Source organism: Nelumbo nucifera, chromosome 2 (assembly GCF_055504915.1).
Source record: "Nelumbo nucifera cultivar China Antique chromosome 2, China Antique-T2T, whole genome shotgun sequence".
In the NCBI taxonomy this organism is placed as follows: domain Eukaryota; kingdom Viridiplantae; phylum Streptophyta; class Magnoliopsida; order Proteales; family Nelumbonaceae; genus Nelumbo; species Nelumbo nucifera.
The window spans coordinates 89,424,157-89,450,847 of NC_142650.1; the positions used below are offsets into that span (position 1 = coordinate 89,424,157).

The 26,691-nt window shown below is 39.9% G+C and overlaps 1 protein-coding gene across 4 annotated transcripts; it reads left to right on the forward strand.

Moving 5' to 3' along the window:
* The first annotated feature begins 1,931 nt into the window (after positions 1-1,931).
* On the forward strand, positions 1,932-26,387 carry LOC104606033 (cystathionine beta-lyase, chloroplastic-like). Of its 4 annotated transcripts, none has more exons than XM_010271046.3 (14): positions 1,934-2,097; positions 2,176-2,289; positions 2,382-2,553; positions 2,627-2,739; positions 3,055-3,125; positions 3,211-3,302; positions 3,403-3,490; positions 3,578-3,689; positions 20,407-20,503; positions 20,634-20,715; positions 21,776-21,893; positions 25,709-25,816; positions 25,890-25,992; positions 26,077-26,387. In XM_010271046.3, the coding sequence occupies exons 2-14, from the start codon at positions 2,227-2,229 to the stop codon at positions 26,250-26,252; spliced, it is 1,395 nt and encodes a 464-aa protein (XP_010269348.1). In that variant the 5' UTR covers positions 1,934-2,097; positions 2,176-2,226; the 3' UTR covers positions 26,253-26,387. The 4 variants fall into 4 exon arrangements, with proteins under 4 accessions (XP_010269351.1, XP_010269348.1, XP_010269349.1 ...); XM_010271047.3 differs by having other exon boundaries at positions 1,936-2,097; positions 2,191-2,289; XM_010271049.3 differs by lacking the exon at positions 2,176-2,289 and having other exon boundaries at positions 1,932-2,097.
* The last annotated feature ends 304 nt before the right edge of the window (positions 26,388-26,691 follow it).

A 26,691-nucleotide genomic window follows, 5' to 3' on the forward strand; every position in this document is an offset into this window, starting at 1 on the left:
TTGGAATTTCCGGGTTGGGCTTGTGTGGGCCAGGCCAGGCTGAAATGATCACCCCTATTAAGGCCTTGTTTGCACAAGTATTCTTAGAAGTACTTATTTTAACAACCAATTAAGGCTGTTTGGTAACCCACTTTCCAAATCATTTATTATGTTTTTAAGCACTTATTGGGATGGGGATGTTTGGTAAGCTACTTTCCCCATAAGTGCTTATATTGACACAAATGACAATTTTAGCCCTCACTTCGCTTATATATATATACAATGCTTTTCACATGTTATGTGCTATACATTTTAATTGAGTCCACGTGGATCCACACGTGAATCACCATGTGGAGCCAATAATAATAATAATAATAATAATAAATAGTAAATAATAATTATAAATAATCATAATAAATAATAAATAATCATAATAATAATAAAAATAATAATAAATGATACTAAATAATAAATAATAATTATAAATAATCCTAATAAATAATAAATAATACTCCGACCTCCCTCTCCATCTCATACTTCTTCTTCCTTTTCTTCTTTAGACCCCCCCTGAAATCCACTGTTCATCATCTTCCTCACGACATAGAACCAACGGCGGCGATGAATCCATTCTAATCTCCACCTCCAATCTCTCATCTCTCTTTTTTCTCCCACACCATCTCTCTTTCTTCATCTTCTCCTTAGTCTCCACTCTTTCCCTTTTCCTATTCATCATCGTCGTTGCAACGGTGGGTTCAAACCAGCAACAGTGGTGAGTGGCTGTGTTGAATAGGAACAATGATTGAGGAAGAAAAAACAAATTTGCGGTCTCAGAGTTCGACCTCTATGGCAAGGCTGAGGACGGAGGAAGAAAAAATGGGAACAATGAGTGGCAAGGTTGCATACCAGCAACCAAATCTAGGTTTCGATCCCAGAGTTTGATCTCTGTGGTAGTGTATTCGATCCCAGATTTGCGAACTAACGATAGGTCCGCTGGCCACTTTTCCTCACCGCCGATAGTCGCTGGTGGACCTGCAACTGGTGCGCCGCTACCTAGTAATAAAGATGTTCGAATGAAAGGAAAATGAAGTATAACCCTCATGCGGGGGTATTTTAGGTATTATAAAAATTATTAGGGACTGATTCATCCCATTTTTTTGGAGTACTGAAAAAAAAAGCCAACTTGAAGTCACTTTATTTCTTAAAAAAAGTATTTTTTCCCCACTTTTTTACCAAACACACAAAATCACTTAATAACCACTTAATGTGTGGTCCCTGCTCTTAAAAGAAGTACTTCTTATAAGTGTTGTGAAACAGGGGCTTAACCATGTATTTCACTCTTGTTTTATATCAAAGTATCAAACCAAACACGTTATCATATTCTACATTCCTCCTTCCTAGTTTTACTATTACCACTCCCCTTCCAAGCAAAAATAAACCACATAAATCATAAATTGAACAAGGATAGAAATGGCAACGGGGTGGGGCACCCTCTCCACGTCTCTGCCCCGAAGTCACGATACCTTGCCCTGTCTTCGGTGGTGGGGCGGGGCATCCATTCCCCATCGGAGACGGGGAATCTCCGAATTTTTCTTACTTAAAAATTATTTATTTTATAGACAATTTATACATAGGATATAGGAATTTGGGGGTATTTTAGAATTGAGTTAGGGGTAATTCAAAAATAAAATTATGGGATCTTAGGATTTTAAAAATTTAGGGAAAATTTAGAGATATTTTAAATATTAATATTAAACTTAGAGATATTTTACTAATTCAAAGAAGCAAGTTCAGACAATTATATACAAAACCCGTGCCCCACCCATACCGATTCGGAGAAAAATTATTTTCCCCGTCCCTGCCCCATTCTTATTTAGGGTCGGGGAAAACCCGCCCGTTGAACGGGGCGGGGCGGGGCGGTGGCCCAGTTTTACGGGGGGAATTGCCATTTCAGCCAGTGAGTCAGTGTCAGTGACATATCATAGGCAGGCAGCTGGGGAGGGAGAAGAGCCGAGGAGACTCCGCCAGTATTCTGTCTCCTCTGGCCCCCGAAGATAGCTCACAGCAAAAACAAACACAGCTTTCTTCAGTTTCTGCGCCGACACAGTCGTAATCTTTGAGGTTTGAGTTTTCTCTGGCCTCTGCATGTTCATAACTAATCCCTCTGCAACTTTGATGGCACTTTCTTTTCCTTCATAGTTTCTGTCTCCACAGCACCAGAGAACAGTAACCCTTCACCTCAATTTAAAAATGGCGGCTTCTTCCACCTTCAACTCATCCCTCCGCTCTCTCTCTACTGATCTCAGCGATTACGTAAAACCCTTTTTGTCACTCTTGTTTCTTTTTATTTTTTATAAAATTTTACTTCTTTTTTAACCTTTTGTGGGCACTGGGCAATGACTTAGGGTTTGAAGCGTATCCAATTCCCAAGAGGGAGCCTTGGGTTTAACAGACTGTTGCCTAAGAACGTAAAGGGGCTTGTAGGTCGTGAGAAATTTGAGCTAAATTGCTCGAGAGAGCGGGATATGGATGTGAGCACATCGGCTTTGGTGGATGGCGTTGCTGAGTGCTTGAATGGTTTGTCTCTTATAACTGCCCCTCCCCGTGGTTCATTTGGTTTGTGTTTTTAATTTTGTTCAATTGGAAGCAGATATTGAACTGAAGGAGCCGAGCGTCTCGACTATGTTATTGAACTTCGGGAATTCATTTGATCCCTATGATGCTCTCAGTACTCCTCTTTACCAGACGGCTACATTTAAGCAGGTAAGACTAATCGAGAATTATGTATACTTAAATATTGATTTCAGGTTATGTTTTGTGTTGAATGGAAAAGCATTTTGTGAACATTGGAAGTCAAATTCAATACCATAATCTGGAAACTTCTTGACTTGCATATTTTGCAAAGATCAAATGTTGAATTTAGTAAATGGGTTGAGAATAGAACTGCTGGAACATATGGTTTTAGTTTATGTATTCGCAGGACTTCAATTTTATGGGCAAATTTTACATATTCCAGATGACATAGCAGTCTCAAACACAAATTCATTATTATGTTTGCCTGCTTTCCTTTAATTGCAGCCGTCAGCAACTGAGAATGGCCCCTATGACTATACTAGAAGTGGCAATCCCACACGTGATGTGCTAGAAAGGTGACAAGTCTCTAGCTCTGGTTGCAGTAGTTCAGGTTTTGAACATCTCTGCTTTGTCATTGATCGTCTTCTTTGTAATGATCAGTCTCCTTGCCAAGCTTGATAAAGCCGACCGTGCATTCTGCTTTACTAGTGGAATGGCAGCGTTATCTGCTGTCACACATTTAATTGCAACTGGTGCTCGACCCACTTCCTGACACTCTTGGTTTGATTGGTGATGAGGTGTTTGGGAATCTTTGTAAGCTCTTTCTAAACAATTAAAGTGTGCACATTTTAGGTGAGGAAATTGTTGCTGGGGATGACATATATGGTGGTTCTGATCGGTTGTTGTCTCAAGTAATTCCGAAGAAAGGAATTGCGATTAAGTTAGTATAGTTTCCTTTCTGATGTTGATTACAATTTTATAATCTTCACTGCTAATTGATACTGACATTTATTCTCAAAATATGCAGACGAGTAAATACAAGTGATCTAAGTGAGGTTGAAGCTGCAATTGGGTCATGGACCAAGCTTGTGTGGTTGGAAAGTCCAACTAATCCTCGCCAGCAAATTTCTGATATACGTGTAAGAAGTGTTTATGCTTGGATCATGAAATGATGATAGCTTTTTACTACTTCATCTTCATGTACAATTTTTTTTATTCGATAACCAAAATATTTTGTATATATAATGAGAGTCTTTCTGTTTAGTGCTGCTTGATAATATAGCTATTGGACATTTCATTTCTTTCCTTGGCTTCTTATGCACAAGCTAGTCATCAATTTTTTTTTTTTACTTCTATCTTACTTTGCCTAATTTGATAATAATATATTTGACTACGAGTTAATATGGATTTGTTGATTTCCTCTTTCTTCTTTGTTTCGGATATCACATTATCCATTTCTGACTATTGCATGTGACAGTTTGGCTTTTGTCATCCTATTGAGTATTATTATTTTTCTATTTTACCTCTTTTCCTCATTATACCTCTTAGTGCACATGTAATATTCAGAAATGGATATTGTGATACTACTTGAGAGTTGATGAGTCATGACAATTAAGTAATAAGTAATGTTGTCAAATGAGTAGACTTTGGACCTTGGCCTCCTCGGAAATAGGTTCATTCCCATCACGGGGACTATGGGCCTTGGTCCTTTTGACCTTGACCTCAACTGTCCCATCAACTAAGCCGGAATGGACACTTGCCAACTTTGACCATTAATTGAGTTGGAGTGGGCACTTGCGAATTCCAATTTCCAACACTGAGCTGGAGCGCTTGGTATGGGAACCAAAAGAACTAGTAGAATTGGAAGAAGACAATATAATGAAACAAGTAGAGCTAAGGAAACTTACCAAACTAACTACACAAGAAAATTGAGGAAGACACTAAGCATCAAGCTGAACTCAATAATGACCCAGCTCCGCTCTAATCTCCCTAAGGGCTCTAGAGCAAATGGTGAAGTTTGAATCAATCGAGGCTCTTCCCTTATGTAAGACCTTCAACGGCTTAGATCAGTTGCCCATCAATGGCTCAAATCTAGTTTGACACTTGCCACGCATTCCATGATTGAGGGTTCACTTTGACAAGCGCCTTGGAAGATGAAGTGATACACTAATGACAACACCCATGCCAACTACACAAGCAGAAGTGATGCAAGCCCTCAAAGAATGTGTATGACCCACGTGCCGTGAATGGAATGCCTCTTTCATCACCTTGGAACAACCACGGCATGGCTCAGGCTTGGCCCCCACTTCAAATAGCTGGATTACTTTCTTCAGTCGATTCGACCTCTTACTGTAAGAGTAGCAAGATGACCACCTTGGTCTTGAAAGTGGAGGGCAAGTGATGAGGCCCATTTGTGCGGTCCAATCCCGAGTCACCATGTGTCCCTAAAAAAACATTCAAGGAACTCATCGATGACCCAAATTGCCCCACAGTTGCTAACTTGACCAATTAGCTCACCCGGAATCCTCTAGTATGCCTAGTTCCCAATAAGGACAATCACCAAGAAGCTTGGGCCGGGTCTACTTGTAGCAGCTGTCTCCCAATAGGATTAGAACTCCTCGACGAGCACAACACTTCCTCTATAAATATTTAAGACACCCCAGCCCTAGGAAAGGTATGCACACTATAGCACCCTTTCAGCCCTCACCTCGTCCTAGCCTCTTCTGCTTGGTCCAATGTTCCTTTGCTCACTTACTGACTTGGAGAGTTCTCCCCAAGGAACACACCTCGGGGCTCTCTGACTTTTTTGCAAGTGCCTTTAGAAACAATTCGGTTCATACGATCTGTTGGAAAACGTGGGGTTACTGGTTCAGATCTGAAAATAGAATTGCATATATTCCTAGGATTGTGGAAGGATTGATTTAGAAAGTTTTTTCTTTCTATTTCTTTCTTTCTATTTTCTCTTCTTTCTATTTTTTCTTCTTTCTATTTTCTTTTCTTTCTATTTTTCTTTCTTTCTATTTATTGCAGTAGCTTACTGTATAAATATGCCCATTGGCAATAGAATGAAACATATCAGTATTCTACCATTCCAAAACATGGTATCAGAGCTCTAGGTTTGTCAACCTTGAGATTTTTTCGGCCTTCATTGCCAATTTTTTGTGTTTTTCTCTTCTGGCCTTCAGTGTTGATCTGTAACCAGAAGTGTTCCTTTATTCTCCTTTCCTGTTGGCCTTATTTTTCCTCCATTAACAATGTCCGACATGACTGCAACAAGTGCTCCCGTCCAAACCAATGAAGGAGCAACAAATTCTCATCCTCACACTGGTGATTTGCAAAATATTCAGGCAACATATAGACTGAATGGACAGAATTACTTGAAGTGGTCACAACTAGTGTGTACCTATTTGAAGGGAAAAGGAAAAATTAGTCACCTCCTTGGAACAAGACCAAGGTTGGGCAAGCCAAATTTTGATGCTTGGGACGAACTTCATGACTATGTCATGGTTGTGGAGTTCAATGACACCCGAGATCAGTGATACTTGTATGTTTCTTCCCTCTGCAAAGGCTATTTGGGATGCTGTCCGACAAACTTATTCCAAAGCCCATGACGCTGCTCGTGTCTATGAGGTCAAAGTAAAGACTGTGGCGGCCAAACAAGGGAGCAGGAGTGTTACAGAGTATGCAAATTTGCTACAAAATTTATGGCATGAGCTTGATCATTATCGGGTTCTTGAGACAAAGTGCGCAGATGATGTTGTGATCTTGAAGAATTTTATTGAAAGAGATAGGGTGTATGATTTTTTGGTCGGACTGAATGCTGAATTTGATCAGGTCTGAATACAAATTCTTGGCAAAGAAGAAGTGCCTCCATTGAATGAAGTCATAGCCCTTGTCAGAGCTGAGGAAAGCCGCCGTGGAATCATGCTTGAGCCTAAAGATCCCGAAGGCTCAACCATGGTGGCAAGGGGAGGAAGTTACAGTGGTTCAAAGGGTGAGAACAATCACAACTTGGCTCATGACACAACCACCCGTGACTCTAACGATAACCTCTGGTGCACCTATTGCAAGAAGCCCAGACACACGAAAGATCGGTGCTGGAAACTTCATGGGAAACCTCACACATCCAGCAAGGAATGGGGAAATCGAGGAGTTTCAAAAGGAGTTCAACAGGTCCATAATGTCTCCACAACCCCGCAGCAAGAACACTCAAGTCAGGGACCATTTAATGATGAAGAAATTGAAAGGCTAAGGTGCTTCCTGAAATCCTTGAAACCAAGAAGTGGTTCTACCTCTCTTGCTCTCTCAGGTGAGTCTTTATCTCTAGGATTACATGCCTCGGCTAGTGTTTTTCCATGGATTCTTGATTCTGGAGCTACTGACCACATGACACCCTCTTCACTACATTTTCTCACCTATACACCCTGTCCTAGTAATAGAAAAATTTCTATTGCTGATGGTTCTTTCACCACAGTGGCAGGGATTGGGAATATTCAAATTACTCCATCCCTATTACTTAAAAATGTGCTTCATGTTCCTAAGTTATCCACTAGCCTTATCTCTATACATAAACTCACCCAGGATGTGAACTGCAATGTTGTGTTCTTCCCTTCTTACTGTGTATTTCAGGACCAAGTTTCGGGGAAGAAGATTGGACTTGCTAAGGAAAGAGATGGACTCTACTACCTTGAAGCAACCAGCAAATCATCTCACACTGTTATGCATGTCACACACGAGTCATTCTTATCTACCTCCAATAAAGATTTAATTTGGCGTCATCATTTCCGTTTTGGTCATCCTTCATTTCCTATTTTAAAAACAATGCTTCCTTCCTTGTTTAAAGGAATTGATGTTGAAACCTTTCATTGTGATGTTTGTGAACTTGCTAAGCACAAAAGGGTTTCTTTCCCAATCAACAATAAAAGATCTTCAACTCTTTTTTATTTGTGATTCATTCGGATATATGGGGCCCTTCTTAAATTCCCAACATTACTGGTTCCAGATGGTTCGTCACCTTTATTGATGATTGCACTAGGGTCACATGGATTTTTCTTCTTAAGTCTAAATCTGATGTGGGTACGATTCTTCCCAACTTTCATAACATGGTCCAAACTCAGTTTGGTGTAAGAATTAAAAGGTTTCGATCTGATAATGCTACAGATTATTTTAATCAGAATTTGCCCCCATTTTTTCAAAAAGAAGGCATTGTGCATGAATCCTCCTGTGTTAACACTCCCCAACAGAATGGGGTAGCTGAGAGAAAAAATAGCCATCTTTTGCAAACCACTCGAGCTTTTCTCTTTCAAAATCAGGTGCCAAAACAATATTGGGGGGAAGCTGTCCTTACTGCTGCCTACACCATAAATAGACTACCATCTAAAGTTCTTGACAACCGAAGCCCAATACAAGTCCTTTCTCAATTTTACCCTGATATTCGAGCCTCAAATAATTTCACACCAAGAAGTTTTGGCTGCACTGCCTTTGTTCATGTCCATAATAAGGGAAAATTAGACCCACGAGCAATCAGGTGTGTCTTCTTGGGATATTCCCCAACTCAGAAAGGTTATAAATGTTATCATCCAGCCAACAGAAAATTCTACACCTCCATCGATGTCACATTTGAGGAAGGAAAATCTTTTTTCACTCAACCTTATCTTCAGGGGGAGCCCTCATTAATGGAAGATAAGGCCTCGGATCTACTCTCCCTAGATGTTTTACCCTCACAGACATTCAATCGTCAAGAATCACATCCCTCTGAGTCACATTCCTCTGAGCCCCACATTCCCGAGTCTCAACAAGAGTCAAACAACCCGACCATTGAACCAAATTCGGACACATTAACCCCACGAATGATGTGCATGATAATGTGAGATATATGCAGGTTTACTCTAGGAGGAAAAATCCAGATCCTCAACCTGTGCAAGTCCAAGATTCAACTCCTAATCATAGAACCGAGGGATGCTTAGATCCTGAACCTACATCTTCACAGTCTGAGTATGAGTATGACCTATCTATTGCACTGAGAAAAGGAACCAGAGAATGTACCAAACGCCCATTGTACCCTTTAGCCAAATATGTATCATTCCAAAGATTCTCTAAATCCCATAAAAATTTTCTAGCCAGCCTTAACACCATTTCAATTCCTAATACTCTAGCCAAGGCACTTTCTAATAAGGAGTGGAGAAAAGCCATGAGAGTGGAAATGGAGGCATTAGAAAAAACAACACATGGGAAGTTGTGGATCTACCAAGAAACAAGAAGACGGTAGGTTGTAAATGGGTGTTCACAATTAAGTACAAATTTGATGGGTCATTAGAAAGGTACAAAGCACGCCTGGTAGCCAAGGGATATACACAGACTTATGGGGTAGATTATCAGGAGACTTTTGCTCCAGTAGCTAAAATGAATACAGTAAGGGTGTTACTGTCGTTGGCTGCTAACTATAATTGGGATTTGCAACAGTTTGATGTAAAAAATGCATTTCTCCATGGTGATCTAGAAGAGGAGATATACATGGACATTCCACCGGGTTTTGGAGAAGGCATTAAAGGGAACAAAGTTTGTCAGTTGAAGAAAGCACTATATAGTCTCAAACAATCTCCGAGAGCATGGTTTGGAAGGTTTACGAAGGTAATGCTGAGTACAGGTTACAAGCAAAGTCAAGGTGACCACACATTGTTAGCCTCAGGGGGAGTTACTGCACTATTAGTCTATGTGGATGATATAATCGTTACTGGGAATGATAAAAAGGAGAAGGAAGCATTGAAAAACTGCCTTGCCAAAGAATTTGAGATAAAAGACTTGGGGAGACTAAAGTATTTTCTCGGAATTGAAGTTGCACATTCTAAACAAGGCATCTTTATCTCTCAACAAAAGTATGTTGTTGATCTTTTGAGAGAAACAGGAAATATGGCATGTAAACCAGCTTACACGCCTATAGATCCCAATCATAAACTTGGAGAAGCCCACGAGAATGCAAGTGTAGACAAGGAGATGTTCCAAAGACTAGTTGGAAAACTAATTTATCTTGCACATACACGACCGGATATTGCATATGCTGTAAGTGTAATAAGTCAGTTTATGCATAATCCTAAAGAAGTTCATCTACAGGCTGCTCATCGAATTCTGCACTATTTGAAAGCCAATCCAGGAAAAGGAATTTTATTCAGAAGAAATGGAGGACTGACTCTTGAAGCATATACAGATGCCGATTATGCAGGATCTCTAGTAGATAGACGGTCCACTTCTGGTTACTGTACCTTCTTAGGAGGAAACTTAGTCACTTGGAGGAGTAAGAAGCAAAATGTAGTGGCTCGATCAAGTGCAGAGGCAAAATTTAGGGCTATGGCACAAGGAGTGTGTGAATTACTCTGGTTGAAGATAATTTTAGAAGACCTGAAGATTCCACGAGAGGAGCCTATGAAACTATATTGTAACAACAAGTCAGCCATCAATATTGCTCACAATCCTGTTCAACATGACAGGATGAAGCACATCGAAATTGACCGACACTTTATAAAAGAGAAACTGGACAGCAAGTTGATTTGCACTCCCTATGTGTCTACAAAAGGACAACTGGCCGATGTACTTACTAAAGGGCTCAATAGTACAGACTTTCGGAGAATTATAGCCAAGCTGGGAATGGAGGATCTCTATTCACCAGCTTGAGGGGGAGTGTTGGAAAACGTGGGGTTACTGGTTCAGATCTGAAAATAGAATTGTATATATTCCTAGGATTGTGGAAGGATTGATTTAGAAAGTTTTTTCTTTCTATTTCTTTCTTTCTATTTTTGTACTTTCTATTTTCTCTTCTTTCTATTTTTTCTTCTTTCTATTTTCTTTTCTTTCTATTTTTCTTTCTTTCTATTTTTCTTTCTATTTATTGCAGCAGCTTACTGTATAAATATGCCCATTGGCAATAGAATGAAACATATCAGTATTCTACCATTCCAAAACATGACCTCCTTGGCCCGTTCGACTCTTCATCTCATTCCTCTTTCATTTGTTTCTTGATTTGGACTGCAACAAATTACATGTTAGGCAAATAGCAATTTGGACATGTTAAAAGGCTGTTAATTCTCTGAGTATAGTACCGTAGGGGTACTATTGTAATTTTCTCTTATTTTTTATATCTGCCGCCCTAGTATATATACCAAAAGCTGGTGCTGCCAGCAGAACTTTTGGCTCTCAGATATCTCTTCTCTCTTCTTCTCTCTCTTCTCTCTTCCTCTCTTCTCTCCTACGTAACATGGTATCAGAGTGGGATGATTAGATCTGAAAGGAGAGGTCGAGTGAACAGTTTCCTTCGCACCAGATTTCCAGATCTGCCACCCACATCTACTATTCGGCTGATTGAAGATCAAGGTTTTCTCACGCACTGAAGTAACTTCTCTCCTCTCTTTTTTTTTTTTTTTTTTCTGGTCATGTGCCAGGGCAGAACCTGTACTAGGTCTACTGGTTGGATGTGAGGTGATCAGCACCTCTTTCTTTCCTTTTTTGTGGGGTCAATTGGCCCTTGTATAAATTGTAGGTCGTGAAGACCTTTTGTGTGCTGCAATAGCATCTTTTATGGTGCATTGAAGGTCAGAGAGTGACCTGTACTTGATGTAACAACATTTTTGTTGATGCGTAGGTCAAGAGATGACTTGTGTGCACTGTGACAGCACCTGTGTTTGATTCTGTAGGTCAAGGGATGTCCTGTTAGTGCTGTAACATCACCTATGTTTTACAGAAAAGGTTGTGTTTCCGAAGAAAAAAAGGGGTTTCCTTTCTCCCTTGGTGTTAGACCTTTTTTTTTAAGGTTTTGTGCCCACTTTAAGAGTTTTTGAATCTGTAATCATGAGTGGTGAAGATTTTGCTACATCCAGTGTTTCCTCAATGCAGAATGGAATGAGTGGGGTGTGGACCTATAATTTTCCATGGCTATTATCCCTCTCGATGGTAAATTATTTAAAGTAGTCAAGAGGGATCAAGCTATACATCACTGCAAGGGGAAAGATAGGTTATATAAATGGGAGAATCAAAGAACCCAATTTTGGGAGTGCTGAATATGATAGATGGAACCAGGAAAACAGCATGGTCATGTCTTGGCTTTTAGTATCTATGCAACCTCAAATAAGAAGGAATTGTATGTGGGCTGAAACGACAAATGAGATCTGGAAACAAGCAAAATCAACCTATTCTGAACAGGGGGAGAGGTGTTTGTCTATGTACTATTTAGACTTGACCTCTGTCTAGAAGGAGTTTGACCATTATCAGAGTGTGGACTGTAAGTGTGATGAAGATGTAAAATTGTACAAAAAACTTGTTTTCCAGCAAAGAGTGCTTGCTTTCCTAGATGGCTTGAACCCTGCATATGAATCTATCAGAGTCCAGATCCTAGGTAGCATGGATCTTATATCTGTCCAGGAAGTTTATGCTCTAGTACAATCAAAAGAAAGCAGAAGAAATTTGATGAACAATTCTGGAGGGGATGCAGTCGTGTTGGCAGTGAAAGGGAGTGTTACTACAGGTGGGGGAAATACCTTTAAGAAGGGGGATTTTTAGAAAAAGGTGGATGACAAGGACAAACTGTGGTGTACTCATTGCTATAAACCCCGACACACCAGAGACACATGCTGGGATCTTCATGGGAAGCCGAAATGGGCTCAAGATCTGAGTAAGAAGCAAGGTTCAAATTTGAATAAAAAGTCAGGACAACAAGGTACAAGAAAGCACACTATGACAAATATGGCTACTTAGGAGAATTACCCCCCGTTACTACTGTGATTCAGACACGCCTTTGGATTTGACCCAAGGGGGGATATTATTAATTCCTTCTATGACCATTTAGAGCTCTATGGTAGAGCAATTCGTCAGATGGATGCTCCTCCCTCAACTTCATTTGCGTCTACATCAGGTAACTCTGCCACAGCTTTCCATGTAGCATCCCATACCCCTAACACTCCTTGGATCATTGATTATGGAGCGTCTAAACACATGACTAGTAAGTCCTCTTACTTTCAAACCTATCACCTCCTTTCTGAAAGAGACAAGGTGAGACTAGTTGATGGATCATACTCTACCATAGCTGGTCAAGGAACCATTTCTCTTCCCTTAGGCTTTACCTTATCTAAGGTTTTACATGTCCCAAAATTTCCTATTAATTTGTTCTCTGTTAGTAGTATTACTAATTCCTTAAACTGCTCAGTGACCTTTTTCCCTTCTTACTGTGTGATTCAGGATCTACCCTCGGGGAAGATGATTGGTAGAGGATGTATGGTGGGTGGGCTTTACATGCTGGAGAATAAGGTTGGTCTTCAAGTCGCAGAGTCTAAGAGTCAGTCTTGTAAGAGTCAGGTCTATTTATGGCATAGTCGTCTTGGTCATTTATCTTTTGAATCTTTAAAATTGTGTTTCCAGAGTTGTTTAAGTTAGTATCAATGTTAAAATTTACTTGTCAAACTTGTCAATTAAGTAAGCAGTGTAGAACCCATTTATCTTCAAAGAATAATAAATCTGAATTTCCTTTCCACATTGTTCATTCTGATGTTTGGGCCTTTGGGGCCCTGTTACTTTACCATCTGAGAGTGGCTACAAGTATTTTCTTACCATTATCGATGATTACTCCAGATATACATGGGTATATTCCATGCGAACCAGAGATGAAGTACCAAAAATTATCCAAGATTTTCAGCGGATGATCTTCACCCAATTTCAAACTAAAATCCAAAATTTTCAATCGGATAATGCCAAAGAATATTTTCATAGTGATCTTATGCTTCGTGTGGCTCACTTCACCGTAGCTCTTGTGCCCGATCACCACAACAAAATGATGTTGCTGAAAGAAAGAATTGACACCTTCTTGAAGTGGCCCGGGGGTTACTATTTCATATGAATGTCCCGAAACATTTTTGGCTTGAGGCTGTCCTTTGTGCTACCTATCTCATCAACCGCATGCCCTCTTGTTGGTTAGAGTGCAAAGCCCCACATCAGCTCTTTTTCCTAAGGCTCCCCTTCTTTCTATTCCTCTTTGTGTGTTTGGTTGTTGTTGTTTTGTTAAAAATCTGTTACCCACTCGTGGAAAATTAGATTTTCGTGCCATTCCTTGCATTTTCTTGGGGTACTCTTTCACTCAGAAGGGATACCGGTTTTTTTATCCTATTTCTCGAAAATTTTATGTTTCTATGGATGTCTCCTTTGAGAGTGAGCCTTTCTTCCCTGTTTCTCCTCAAGAGGAGTGTAGGAATGAGGAGAAACTAGTTCATCTCCCTCCTCTTCTTGATCCTCCTCCCTTTCGTGTTTTCTTTCATCGTCACAAAGGCTAACCATGTTCAAGAGCTGTGGGGCACCTAGAAGCTGTACCACCAATGCCATCAGACTCTCCGGGGGCGGATCATACCCATTCAGGTACCTTGGTTCTTGTTGATGTTCCTGACCCTATTGCTATTGATACTTTTGTTGCTAATGACCTTGACCTTCCTATTGCTCACCGAAAAGGTGTTAGATCTTACACCACTAAACACCCTATTTCCCACTTTGTTTCCTATGAAAATATTTTCACCCTCCTTTCTAGCCTTTCTCTCTTCCATTGATAGTGTTCTTATCCCTAAGAATGTGGTAGAAGCTCTTTTGGTACCTAAATGGACAGATGCTATGAAGGAAGAAATTAATGTGTTACATAAAAATGGCACAAGGGAACTAGTAGATCTTCTTGAGAGAAAGGATCTAGTTGGATGTAAATGGATTTTCACAGTTAAACACAGGGTTGATGGCACCATGGAACGGTATGAAACTCGTTTAGTGGCAAAGGGGTTTACACAAGTGTATGGAGTAGATTATGCAGAAACATTTGCACTTGTTACTAAGATGAACTCCATTAGAGTCATTTTCTCCTTATCTGCTAATCTTGACTAGGATCTTTATCAGCTTGACATCAAGAATGCCTTTTTGAATGGTAACCTTGAAGAGGAAGTATACATGGTACAACCCCCTGGTTTCTAGGCTCAAGGTAATGAACAAAAAGTGTGTGGGTTAAAGAAATCATTATATGGGTTGAAACAATCATCAAGAGCCTGGTTCAGCAGGTTCCATGTAGTAGTACAACAAAGAGGATACAAGCAGTGTCAATCTGATCACACATTGTTTGTGAAAAGAGGGGAAGGGAAAATTGCAGCATTGATAGTGTATGTTGATGATATAGTTATCATTGGTGATTGGAAGGATGAAATTCAGAAGTTGAAGAATTTTCTTGCTACCCAGTTTGAAGTGAAGAATCTAGGTCCTCTAAAAGGTACTTTCTTGGGATTGAAGTGGCCCGCTCACTAAAGGGTATCTTCATTTCCCAAAGAAAGTATGTCCTAGATCTACTCCAGGATATAGGAAAATTGGGAGTGAAGCCAGTTGATTCCCCTATTGATCCTAGCCACAAACTAGGCGGCCGTTAAGGTGAACCCATCAAGGATGTGAAACAGTTCTAGAGACTTGTAGGAAGATTGTTATATCTTTCTATGACTCGACCAAACATAGCTTATGCAGTGAGCGTTCTTAGCCAGTTCATGCATGTCCCTAAGACTACCCATCTCGAAGCAGCAGGAGTTCTCAAATATCTTAAGAAGTTCCCAGGTGCAGGCATGTTGTTTCAAAAGCATGGACATCTGAAAGTTGAAGTGTATACTGATGCAAATTGGGCAAGATTCCTGAATGACAGAAAGTCAACTAGTGGCTAATGTACCTTTATAGGAGGTAATCTAGTTACTTGGAGAAGAAAAAGCAAAATGTGGTAGCTAGATCTAGTGCTGAAGCTGAATATCGGGCAATGTCTCATGGAGTGGCTGAAATTATGTGGCTTAAATGTTTGTTGAGTGAGTTGGGTTTTCTAGCTGATGGACCTATGACCCTATTCTGTGATAACAAAGCAGCCATAAACATTGTTGCTAATCTAGTGCTGCATGATAGAACTAAACACATCGAAGTCGACAAACACTTTATCAGAGAAAAGGTTGTCACAGGGGAAGTGTGTACTCCTTATGTTAGTTCTGAAGATCAACTTGCAGACATCTTTACAAAAAGGTTACACCACTCACGTCATCATGATTTACGTGACAAATTGGGCATGATTGACATCTATGTCCCAACTTGAGGGGGAGTGTTAAAAGGCTATTAATTCTCTAAGTATAGTACCGTAGGGGTACTATTTGTAATTTTCTCCTTTTATTTTTTATATTTGTCGCCCTAGTATATATACCAAAAGCAGGTGTCGCCAGCAGAACTTTTGGCTCTCAGATCTCTCTTCTCTCTTCCTTTCTTCTTCTCTCCTGCATAACAGATAGAAGTGGAGAAAATGGATAAAAGTTTGCACCACTACTACAAGATTCTTGATCCTAATTAATGGTCCTACAAAAGGAAATCTCAAGAGATCAAGAGGTCTAAGACAAGGAGATTCCTTGTCACCATTATTGTTCCTTATTGTTTTAGGGATGATATAAAGAAATTTAAATGGCTTACTAGAAATATGTATTTGAGGATACATTAGTTAGGAGATAGGCTAATGTGATGGTGGATGCTTTAGCTAAGCAAATTCTTTGATAGTTGACCCGAGACAGAGAAATTAAGTTTAAGTGGATTAAGAGAAGTGCAAACTCTTTTATGGACTCACTTACCAAACCAGGTTATAGAAACTCTTTGTACATAGGACCATATGTACTTTTTATTTGATTTAATACAATCTTACTTTGGGATGGGCCTTGGTGTGTGGGTGGGGATTTCAATGTGATTAGATTCATGGAGGAAACCAATAATACTAATTAGAGGGTGACAACTAGTATGAGGAAGTTTAACCGATTTGTGGATGCCTTTGAACTCAAAGAGATACTATTAGCCCATAAGACATTCACTTGGTCAAATTTCCAATTGAGGCCCACTTGCTCCAAGTTGGATAGGTTTCTGTTCTCTTTGGATTGGGAAGAACACTGGGGAAATTTAGAATCTAGTGCTCTTCCAAGATTGACCTCTGACAATTGGCCTATAGTGATTTGCAAGGAGGAAAGGAGGAATGGTGGACCTGCCCCCTTTAGGTTTGAGAATATGTGGTTGCTCCATCCTGGATTCACTAAAAGAGTAAGGGAGTGCAACCCAGTGGTGGATTGGGAGGGGATGAGGTTCGATAGGAAGCTACAATTTTTGAAAGCAAAGATCAAGGAGTGGAATCAATTGGAGTTTGGAAGGCTTGAAGAAAAGAAGAGAACCTTGATGGACAAGATTGAGAGCCTTGACTTGAACGAAGAAATGGGAGACTTTGGAGAGGCAAACAAGAGGTTTGAGAAGTCAGCTTGAGGACTACCTACATAAAGAGGAAATTAGCTGGAGGCAAAAATCTCGATGTAAATGGCTACAAGAGGGAGATAAAAATACCAGTTTCTTTCATTCTTTGGCAAATGGGAAAAGGAGAAATTGTATCTCCAAACTGGAAGTAGACGGAGTTGAGTTAACACAACAAGATGAGATTGCAAGAGCCTTTGTTGGACACTTTAAATCCATTCTAAGAAGGCCTATAAGTAGGGGGTATGGTTAGAAGGATTGGATTGGCCAGATGTAGGAAATGATAACAGAAGATTGGAGAGAAGGTTTGAGTTGGAAGAGATTTAGGAGGTTGTTTCTCTATGGATAGAACAAAAGCTCCAGGACCGGATTGTTTCACAATGGCTCTTTACTAGACTGTTGGGATATGGTGAAAGATGACCTTTTGTCTGTTTTTGAGGAATTTCATAGGAGAGGAGTGGTTAACTCGGGTGTGAATTCCACCTTTCTAGCTTTGGTCCCTAAAAAGAAAGATGCATTGCATCCAAAGGATTTCAGGCCAATCAGCTTGGTAAATAGCTTGTATAAGATCCTTGCAAAGGTGTTGTCTCTGAGATTGAAGGAAGTGTTGCCAGCTATCATCTCACCAAATTAAGGAGCTTTTGTGAGTGGAAGACAAATAACAGGTCAAATTCTAATTGCTAATGAGAGTGTGGAGAATTTCAGGAAGGATAGAAAGAAGGGAGTGGTCTGTAAGTTGGATCTGGAAAAGGCCTATGACTTGGTGGAATGGGAATTTTTGAGGAAAGTTATGACCAAATTTGGATTTGGGGCTAGATGGTGCAAATGGATTATGGGGTGTGTTCAGAATTGTCATTACTCGATACTAGTGAATGGGACAGTGGTTGACTTCTTCCCAGTCATTAGGGGTGTAAGACAAGGAGACCCACTGTCTCCCTTCCTGTTCACACTGATTGCTGATGTTCTGGGGAGATTGATCCACAGAGCAGATTCTAGGGGTCTTATTAGAGGATGGAGAGTTGGAAGGGAGGATACCCCCCTCACCCATCTTCAGTTTGCAGATGACACGATTTTGTTCTGTGAAGGGGGAAATCTGAGGTTTATAAGGAACTTGAAATTGGTGATACAACTCTTTGAACAAATGTCAAACTTGAACGTGAATTTTAAGAAAAGCTGTGTAGTGGGTGTGAATATGGAGGAAGGTGAGATAAGGGAGATTGTAGAAGTGCTAGGGTGTGAAGTCTCAGAGTGGCCTTTGGGGTTGCCATTGGGTGATAACCCAAAGAAAGTTTCTAGAATTCGGTGGTGGGAGGATAACACTGATTAAGGCTACTCTAGCAAATTTACCAATTTATTTTTTTTCAGTGTTCAAAATCCCAGTAAAGGTTTCTAGTAGATTGGAAAAGATGATGAGAGACTTCCATTGGGAGCTGGGAGAGGAGAAGAGGGACCATAGAGTAGGTTGGGAGGTGATGACTAGGAGTAAAAATAGTGGTGGTTTGGGGCTCGGGAACATTAGAAAAAGGAATTTGGCCCTTTTGGGGAAATGGTTGTGGAGATTCCCACTAGAGAAGGAGAAGTTATGGGCCAAGATAGTGGTCAGCATACATGGGCTGGAGCTAAATGGATGGGATGCTGGAAATCCGAGCTAGGACTACAAGTGCTTCACCTTGGAAAGCCATTCATGAGTTGTTACTAGTTTTTTCCCCTCTTATCAAGTATGACTTGAATTTAGGTAATGCTATAAAATTCTAGGAGCAAACTTGGGTGGGGAATGCCCCTCTAAAGGACCAGTTTCCTTTTTTGTATGCCCTCTCTGACCTTAAAAATGAGCCAATCTCCTCCTTCATAACCCCCTCTTCCACCTCTGGGTTTGGGTGGAATTTGGGTTTGAGAAGGGCTATGAGAGACTCAGACCTTGACTTCAGCTTCTTGACAATATTTTCTTAGACCTTGCTAAGGTGGACTCTAGAATTTGGACCCCCACCCCATTGGTTCTTTCTCCTGTGCCTCTTTCTTCAAAGTTTTATGCCAGTCCACCAGTCCTGTAGCCCTCCCTTTTCTTGTTCATGAGGTTTGGTGGTGATCAATCCCTCCTAGGGTTGGTAGTTTTTGCTGGGAGGCCTTTCTGGAAAGATTCAACATTGGTGATCTACTCCAAAAGAAGAGACCCAATACTTGTTTGTCCCCTCACTGGTGTGTTCTTTGTAAAGCTGATGGGGAGACTGGTTTTCACCAACTGGTGTCTTGCCAATTTGCAAAGTCTATTTGGGAGTGGGCTCTCTCCCTATTTGGGTGTAGTTGGAACCCTCCATCAAATTTGCAAAATCTGTTTTCTCCTTTTTTCAGGTGGCACATGAAAAGGGGCAGGACTATGTGGAGAGGACTGAGGGTTGCAATTTGCTGGTCCTTATGGGAAGAAAGAAATGCCAGGATCTTCTTGGAAGTAGAGAGAAGTGCTGACGAATTGAGGGCTTTGATCCCTTACAAGGGTCGTACAATGGATGAAATCACTAGAGTTATTCATAGATTATACAGTGGATGATATGTTGAGGAATTGGGGTGAGATTGTTAACAGCACCCCGACCAAAATAGTGATGAATGTGTCTTGGGCTCCCCCACTTGCGGGTTTCATAAAACTAAACTTTGATGGAGTTGTAGAGGGAATCCTGGACAATCAGGTATTGGGGGTGTTTTCAGGGATGAGAATGGGGTTGTTTCTACCATGTTCTCAAGCCCAATTGGAGTGGGTGACTCTCTCAGAGACGAGATCCATGCGGTTATTATGGAAGGAATCCAGAAAGCCAGGGAGATGAATATCAGAAAACTTATAATTGAAGGGGACTCAGAGGTGGTGGTAAGATGGCTGAATAAAGACAGCAGTGGCTTATAGAATTACAGCAATATGAGGAGGAAATTTAGATGGCTGGCTCGAGAGATGGAAGTTAAAATCAGTTGGGTAAAAATATCAGCTAATTCTTTTACTGATGGGTTAGCTAAACAAAGGGTGGAGAGGGAGTCAATGTTTTGGGCACGGTTGTAATTTTATTTTTCTATTTCTCCTTCTCTTTCTCTTTTTCTTTTTCCTTCTCTTGGGGCTCAAGTTATAGTTGGAAGATAAGAAAGTTTGTCTTCCTCTTTGTAATTATTATTGAAAGTTTTTAATTAAATTAATGAATTGTGTTATTGATCAGAAAAAAGTTGATTCTCTATCCAAGGAAAGATCTAACCATTATCTGTCTACAGATGGGTTTGTAAATCAACTGTTATAAAACTGAGCCAGATGGGCTTGTACTCTATTGGCCTGCTACTCTTTTTTGGTAGTATGGAGATTTTTAATGAAATGCTTATGACTATTTATTAAAAAACTATTCTTTATCTGTCTAGAGATTGGTTTTAACCAAGAACCTTCGAATGCCATTTTACATTGTTTTACTTCTGTTTTCTTTTGTTTACAGTACTTTGTTCTCTTAAAAATTTCCTTGGTAGATAAAATATGTTCCTATTATCATTTTATCTAACATGGGGATTTTTTCCATTTTTTGTTCTTGTTTCCAGAAGATAGCAGAGATAGCTCATGCACATGGTGCTCTTTTGATGGTGGATAACAGTATTATGTCCCCTGTACTTTCACGGCCATTAGAATTAGGAGCAGGTATTTCCATGCATATAATAAGTTAAACAAAGTCCGTGTGGCATGTTAATATTTAAAGTTAAACAAAGTGCAATAGCTTCCTATTTCAACTATCAGCATGTGATTCTGATCATTCCTTGTACCTTCTCAGACATTGTGATGCACTCAGCTACAAAATTTATAGCTGGACATAGTGATGTCATGGCTGGTGTCCTTGCTGTAAAGGGTGAAAGGTTTGTAATTTTACCATTTGTAGCTTATTTCACATGTAATATTTTATGGAAAACAAAAATTAAGAACTTTATTTGAAGCAAATGGGTTCTAAGACTGTTGTTTTGACAGCTTTTTAGGGATATATACTTTATGGTTTAGATATACAAGTAAAAGAAAAATAACTTATAATATTTGTTTCCCTCTCATTTACTGGACTTGGTTGTTGATCATGTAAAATGACACCCAGTCCTATGCATGAAAATGCCTTTTGACTTGATGCATTTGCAACTGGATTTCTTGTTTCCAGGCTTTTGGTTTTCTTGCATATTCTTTGACTAGGAGGTGAAAATCAGTACCTGATTTGAAAGTTTCACACTGCATCAGGCCTGGGCCCTTATGGTCAGGCCCTTCAAATTTAACAATGCTCAATCCAGGCCTGATGAAGTTGCATCCCCTATCCTTTGGCGATGGCTTTGGAGCTAATATAACCTTGGTTATACTTCATTTCTTTTAATTAAGCTGTGCTATTCATTGCCTTATTTGTTGGCTTGGATTTATTACATTCAGTTGGTCAAGGAAGTATACATTCTATTATCTTCAAGAAGATTTAAATAGTTTAGTTATGTTCATAGGATGTATTTCATATTATTGTGCTACAAAGTCTTAGTTGGGAAATATTATATTCTTCTTTTTTTTCTTTTAATAGGGAGCACCTGTTTTGGGCTGCACTGTAATTGTTTGTTATTTCAGTTTCCTTCTTTTTGGTTGGATGTAATCTTTTAAGAGTGAGGCTGCACCTTGTGGCTCTTTCTGGGATACTTATAACAGATCTATCTTTTGATTAATAAATTAATATTTCAATTATCAAAAAAATATATTTTTCTTCTTTTATTTTTAAAAGAAAAGAAATATTCAGTTCTCTTCTAATAAGTTTTTGATTAAAACCCCAGTTTAGGTTCCACATCTTGAGTTCTGAAATTACTATAAATTCATTTGATGATTGAGACATCAACCCTTGGTATTGCACTTTTTCTATTTTCTTCTTTGTGATTATTTATATATTTATTTTGCAATGTTCAGCTTGGCCAAAGAAATAGCTTTCCTACAAAACGCAGAAGGGTCTGGGTTAGCTCCTTTTGATTGCTGGATTTGCTTGCGTGGTATTAAGACCATGGCTTTGCGTATTGAGAAGCAGCAGGTACAATACCTCCTGCTAATACTAGATTCTTCTCACCTCCAGTAATTTGTAAGACTGTCCTGCTTAAAATTAGAGTTTCTTTCTTTTTATTTTTTGGTACATGTATGCTATTATTGAGTCTGTTCTGTTGTAATAGTTAGATAAATAAACCATTGGGGTAATAAAAGAAAAGAAATGTAGTACCAATGGAGTGGTAAAGTAGTAGAAACTCCCTTGGCAACTATATGCAAGGATAAGTGTAGAACTAGGAAGTATAAAGTTTATGATTGTTATAAGCAGAAGAATAGAACACTTCTTGTGCAATGTAATGACAGGGAGGATGTTAGTTCGGGAAATCACTTGGGTGAGTGAGTAATGTTTTGTAAAACAAAGAATAGCATTTGGAAATCTTTGAACATATTTTATCATTAATACACAAATTATAGAAATGATAGAATTGTCTCACCTATATTCCATCTCTGTATAAATAAAAAAGTATAGTGTGTGCATATGCGCAAATGTGGTACTGGGTGACAAAGTGTCTCTTTCTAAGAATTAATGATGATTTTTTAAACTATTATAATTTGGATTTGTTGGGTGGTTAGATCTGATGATGCACAAGAACCTGGTGTATATGGAAAATGTTTCTTTGGGTGGTAACTATCCCAAAGTTCAACTGTTTTTGTTTAAAACTGCCCACATGAAGTGCTTATTTTGGTTATGTGATAAGAACTTTTGTTCTGAAGATTATGCCATGATTAGAGGGTAAGAGTTAGACAAGATGGGCCATTTTGGCTCCAAATCTAGGTGCCATGTCAATTCAACTAGCAGATTGTGGTCTGTGGTATGTTGATACAGCAAAAAAAAAAAAAAAAAAACTCTAATGGCCCAATGGCCTGGTAGAAGAATGTGATCTTAACATCAGTCAAAAGAATTACTGATTGGGGAAGGATTTTGGAGGCGATTGTGGAGAGATTTAAATTAAAGGGTCCTGTGAATATTAAGCCCTTCGAGGATTCGAAGGCTGTTTTATTTGGAGTTGACGAAGACGTGATTTCCACTGCTGAAATGGTGGCCTCTCCAGATGGCATGGTAACGGCGGAGGTTTGGTACATGTCTTATAATCAGAACCCCATCTCTGAAGAAAATATTGCGATTCAGCTTGCAGGACTTCCCTTCAATCTTTGGAATGTGGAAACCCTTGAAAGGTTGATCTAGATTATGGGTGGAGATTTGACAGCTTATAATCTTCAAGGTCTTCATACTGCAAGACTCAGAATCGCGGGACTGAAACCTGAAGATGTCCCTAGATGCATAAGTCTGCTTGCAGATGGTCTCTGGCTGAATGTCTGGGTTCTGCTGGAAGTCGAAATGTTGCTTTGGATGAAATGTTCTAAGGTAGCGGACTATGTTTTTCTCTAGGGATGGGTCACATATGGAGGGGATAGGATTGACAAAGGATCAAAGGCTATTGGCCAAAGTTCAAAGGAATCTGTAGAGACTGCACGTGGGTCTGGCGATAAAGTTGCAATTCAAGTTTAATTGAAAACGGAGAACAAAGGTTAGGTGCAAAAACTTGTGTAGAGGCCATTATGTGCGGAGCCACCCCATCTAAAGCATTGGAACCACACAACTTAAGAATAGTTCAAGGGTTGGAACCGGCTTTAGGGTCTGGTCGGGTTACAAAAAGCAGGTCATGCGATTATTTAAGTAATCAGACGACTTGAGTGGAAAGGTCTTTGAGTGACTCGGTAGGTGACGATTTGCCTCGTCTATCATCATCTTTCTCCATTCAGAGGACTTGCCTGAAGCTTGTGTCTCATCCAAGTGGAGTTTTAAATGAAGCTCAAGCTCGTAGTATTGATCTAGTTAATGGAAGGAAGAAAAATCAGAGGAGAAAGGACAGAGTTTACAAGAGAAAGGTCTTGGGTCCTAACAGACCAAAGTTCAAATTCAAAAGAAGTGGGACGCTGATTAGAAGTGCCTTGTCTGGAAGTAGAAAGAGAAAGGAAGAAAGGTGGACTGGGTGATCGCCAAGTATGATAAGAGCGATAAGAAGAGTATTATCGGTGGAACAGGTGTGGACCTTGTTAATTGCCCAAATTCTTCAGCAAATGGTGATACTGATCTCCGCTCTCAGGGTGGCAGAGGAACCAAGGTGATTTGCAACTCCACTGAGCCTGGGGTTACAGATGCGAACAGGTACGGCTCTGGAAATCCTGCTCCATTGACTTTGGAAGTGGATTTCTTTTCAGGTTTAGAGAGGCTGGAAGGGGAGGGGGAGGAGGAAGTTGGGGAAGGGCGCATCTTTGCAGGTGATGAACATGAGAATGAAGGTGAGACTGGAGGGAAAGGGGAAACAGGTGATGACGAAGGTGCTGGGTGCCAGGAAGAGAGCTATGATGAGGACTGTTTTCACTTAGGAGGTGAAGGTGGGAAGGTTGGGTGTTGATTTGGGCCAAAGGAACATGCCTGATGAAAAGGAAGAGAACCAGATTAGCAAGAACTCACACAATTTGTGAAATCATAATGTAGTGTATGTGACTAAGATCTTCTCCAGGCTAAAACTTGGTCTGGCAGGGGAAGGACCTACGAAAAACTACAAATGGGTTTATAGGAGGAAAAGAACAAGAGGCAGTGGGACATCTGGCACTGACAATAGGGGGCAACGGTGCAAAGTCAGCCATTGGCCTCCCATTCGAGGAAGGAGCAACAGGAGAACAAAATGAGTGGTGTTGACTCTGATTCTGGTGCGAGCGGGACAATGCAAAATAATGAAGGCGATGACGCTAGATCGGGGTGTGGGACTCCAGAATTTGGTGAGGTCATGATTGGAAAGAGCATGGGTTTGTTTTTCTGGGGTGGTGAGGAGTTTGCTAGAAGGGCGTTTGAGGAGTTTGAAAGGAGGAAATGGGAAGAGAAGGTCAACAGTAAAGTTCATTGGGAAGGAGACATGAGTTGGGATGAAGATGATCCGAGCCAGAAGGATGAGATCGTCGAGGAAGATTGAGGCCTTTGTTATTGGGCAAGGAGGGATTATGTTTCTGATCAGGGGTGGGGATGGCTGTATATGCTCTCATGGGGGTTTTTTTTTGGGTTTTTCCCTTGGCCTTTGCTTGAGGTTGTTTGGGTTCTTTGGGTATGTTTCCTCTTTGGGTGATGTCTTATCACCTTCCTATTGTATTCTTTTTCCTTTTTCCAATGAAATTTTATTTTTACTCTTCAAAAGAAAAACTAAAAAAGTTGTGGTCTGGGGGATCACACGACTTATGAGGTATAAAAGAAAGAAAAATGATTCATTTGCTATTAGTTGGCCAAGCAAGGTAATGGATAGAGCTAGCATTCAAATATCTAAGGTTCACTGGCTGTCTATGGTTCTTTTCTGGTGTGCCTGTGTTTTTCACCTTTTTTTTTTAATTTTTTTCCTTGGCACAATACTCATTAATAGACATGTATATATCATATAAAATTGGAGTTTTCCCTTTTCTTTTACATACCTTATTTGTCAAAGAAAGGAAAGGTAGATTTTAGATGGGTTGGCTATGTTACCCAGATACAACAAGGACAGCTGGATAAGGTGTGAGATATGGTTGTGACAAAGGTTTCCTTTGACTTCTTGACCTGCAGAGAAGTGGACATGTTACAATAATGTTTTGGCTATGGTACTTTCAGCAGTACCATGCTTCTAGATCTTGCCCTGAGGATTTTTCATGTTTTGTTCCAATTTATTTCAATCATCATCATCATCATCATTGTTGCACAGCCATCATCTTTGTCAATTTCTTTTCTTTCCTTTTTTTGAGTTTTCATGGATAATGTGGATTTGCATCTGACAGGAGAATGCACAAAAGATAGCTGAGTTCCTCTCATATCATCCTAGGGTGAAGAAAGTTTACTATGCTGGTCTTCCTGATCATCCCGGACGCTCCTTACATTATTCTCAGGTAACTAATCTGATTTCATTAGCAAAATTGGTACTTCACCAGGGTGATTTCTTCTCACATCCACCTCTTGCAGGCAAAGGGTGCAGGTTCTGTGCTTAGTTTTTTGACAGGGTCATTGACACTCTCCAAACACATTGTGGAAACTACCAAGTATTTTAGCATTACTGTCAGTTTTGGTAAAATATTATTCTCCAGACACTGAAAGTTCTTCCAAATAGTTGCTGCTATCAGTTAGATCCTCATTGTTTTTCTTTATGTAGGGAGTGTGAAGTCACTCATTAGCATGCCTTGCTTTATGTCTCATGCAAGCATACCTCCTGCAGTCCGTGAAGCTAGGGGTTTAACTGAAGACCTTGTTCGCATTTCTGTTGGCATTGAAGATGTTGATGATCTAATTGCTGATTTGGACCATGCAATTAGAACGGGACCTGTGTAGGATAGTTGCTGATTTAATATTGATTAATCTGTGTTAGATACTATTGGCCAATAACTGATGCAGTCATCATCTCATTCTCTTGCAAGTATATTGATTCAGAGAGATAAGAAGAAACATAACCGTTTTTCTGTGTTCTTTCTTTTTCCTCTTTTTGGCCCTTTTCTTCCTAGTGGTTCCTAGATGGAAGTAGGGCTGTAATTGGACCGGATTCAGATTGGATCTAGCTATAGTGCTACATCCCCATCCGATCCTATTATCTTTGGATCCCGATCCGTTTCGATTTATGGGAATCTTCGTTGCAGAAATCCATCTATCAATAAAACTGAACAAATCTTGCACACGTTATGAGGTGTTCTGGGTCGTTTCTTTTTTCATGAAAAGAGGGTGGGAAGAGGAAAGTATGAAACCATATCTGATACAAGCATATATGAAATTCCAT

Coding starts and splice junctions, on each gene's coding strand:
- LOC104606033 (XM_010271046.3), top strand. CDS start 2,227: ATGGCGGCTTCTTCCACCTTCAACTCATCCCTCCGCTCTCTCTCTACT. Junction 2,554..2,626: donor CGTTGCTGAGTGCTTGAATG/GTTTGTCTCTTA, acceptor AATTGGAAGCAG/ATATTGAACTGAAGGAGCCG. Junction 3,690..20,406: donor AGCAAATTTCTGATATACGT/GTAAGAAGTGTT, acceptor TCTTGTTTCCAG/AAGATAGCAGAGATAGCTCA.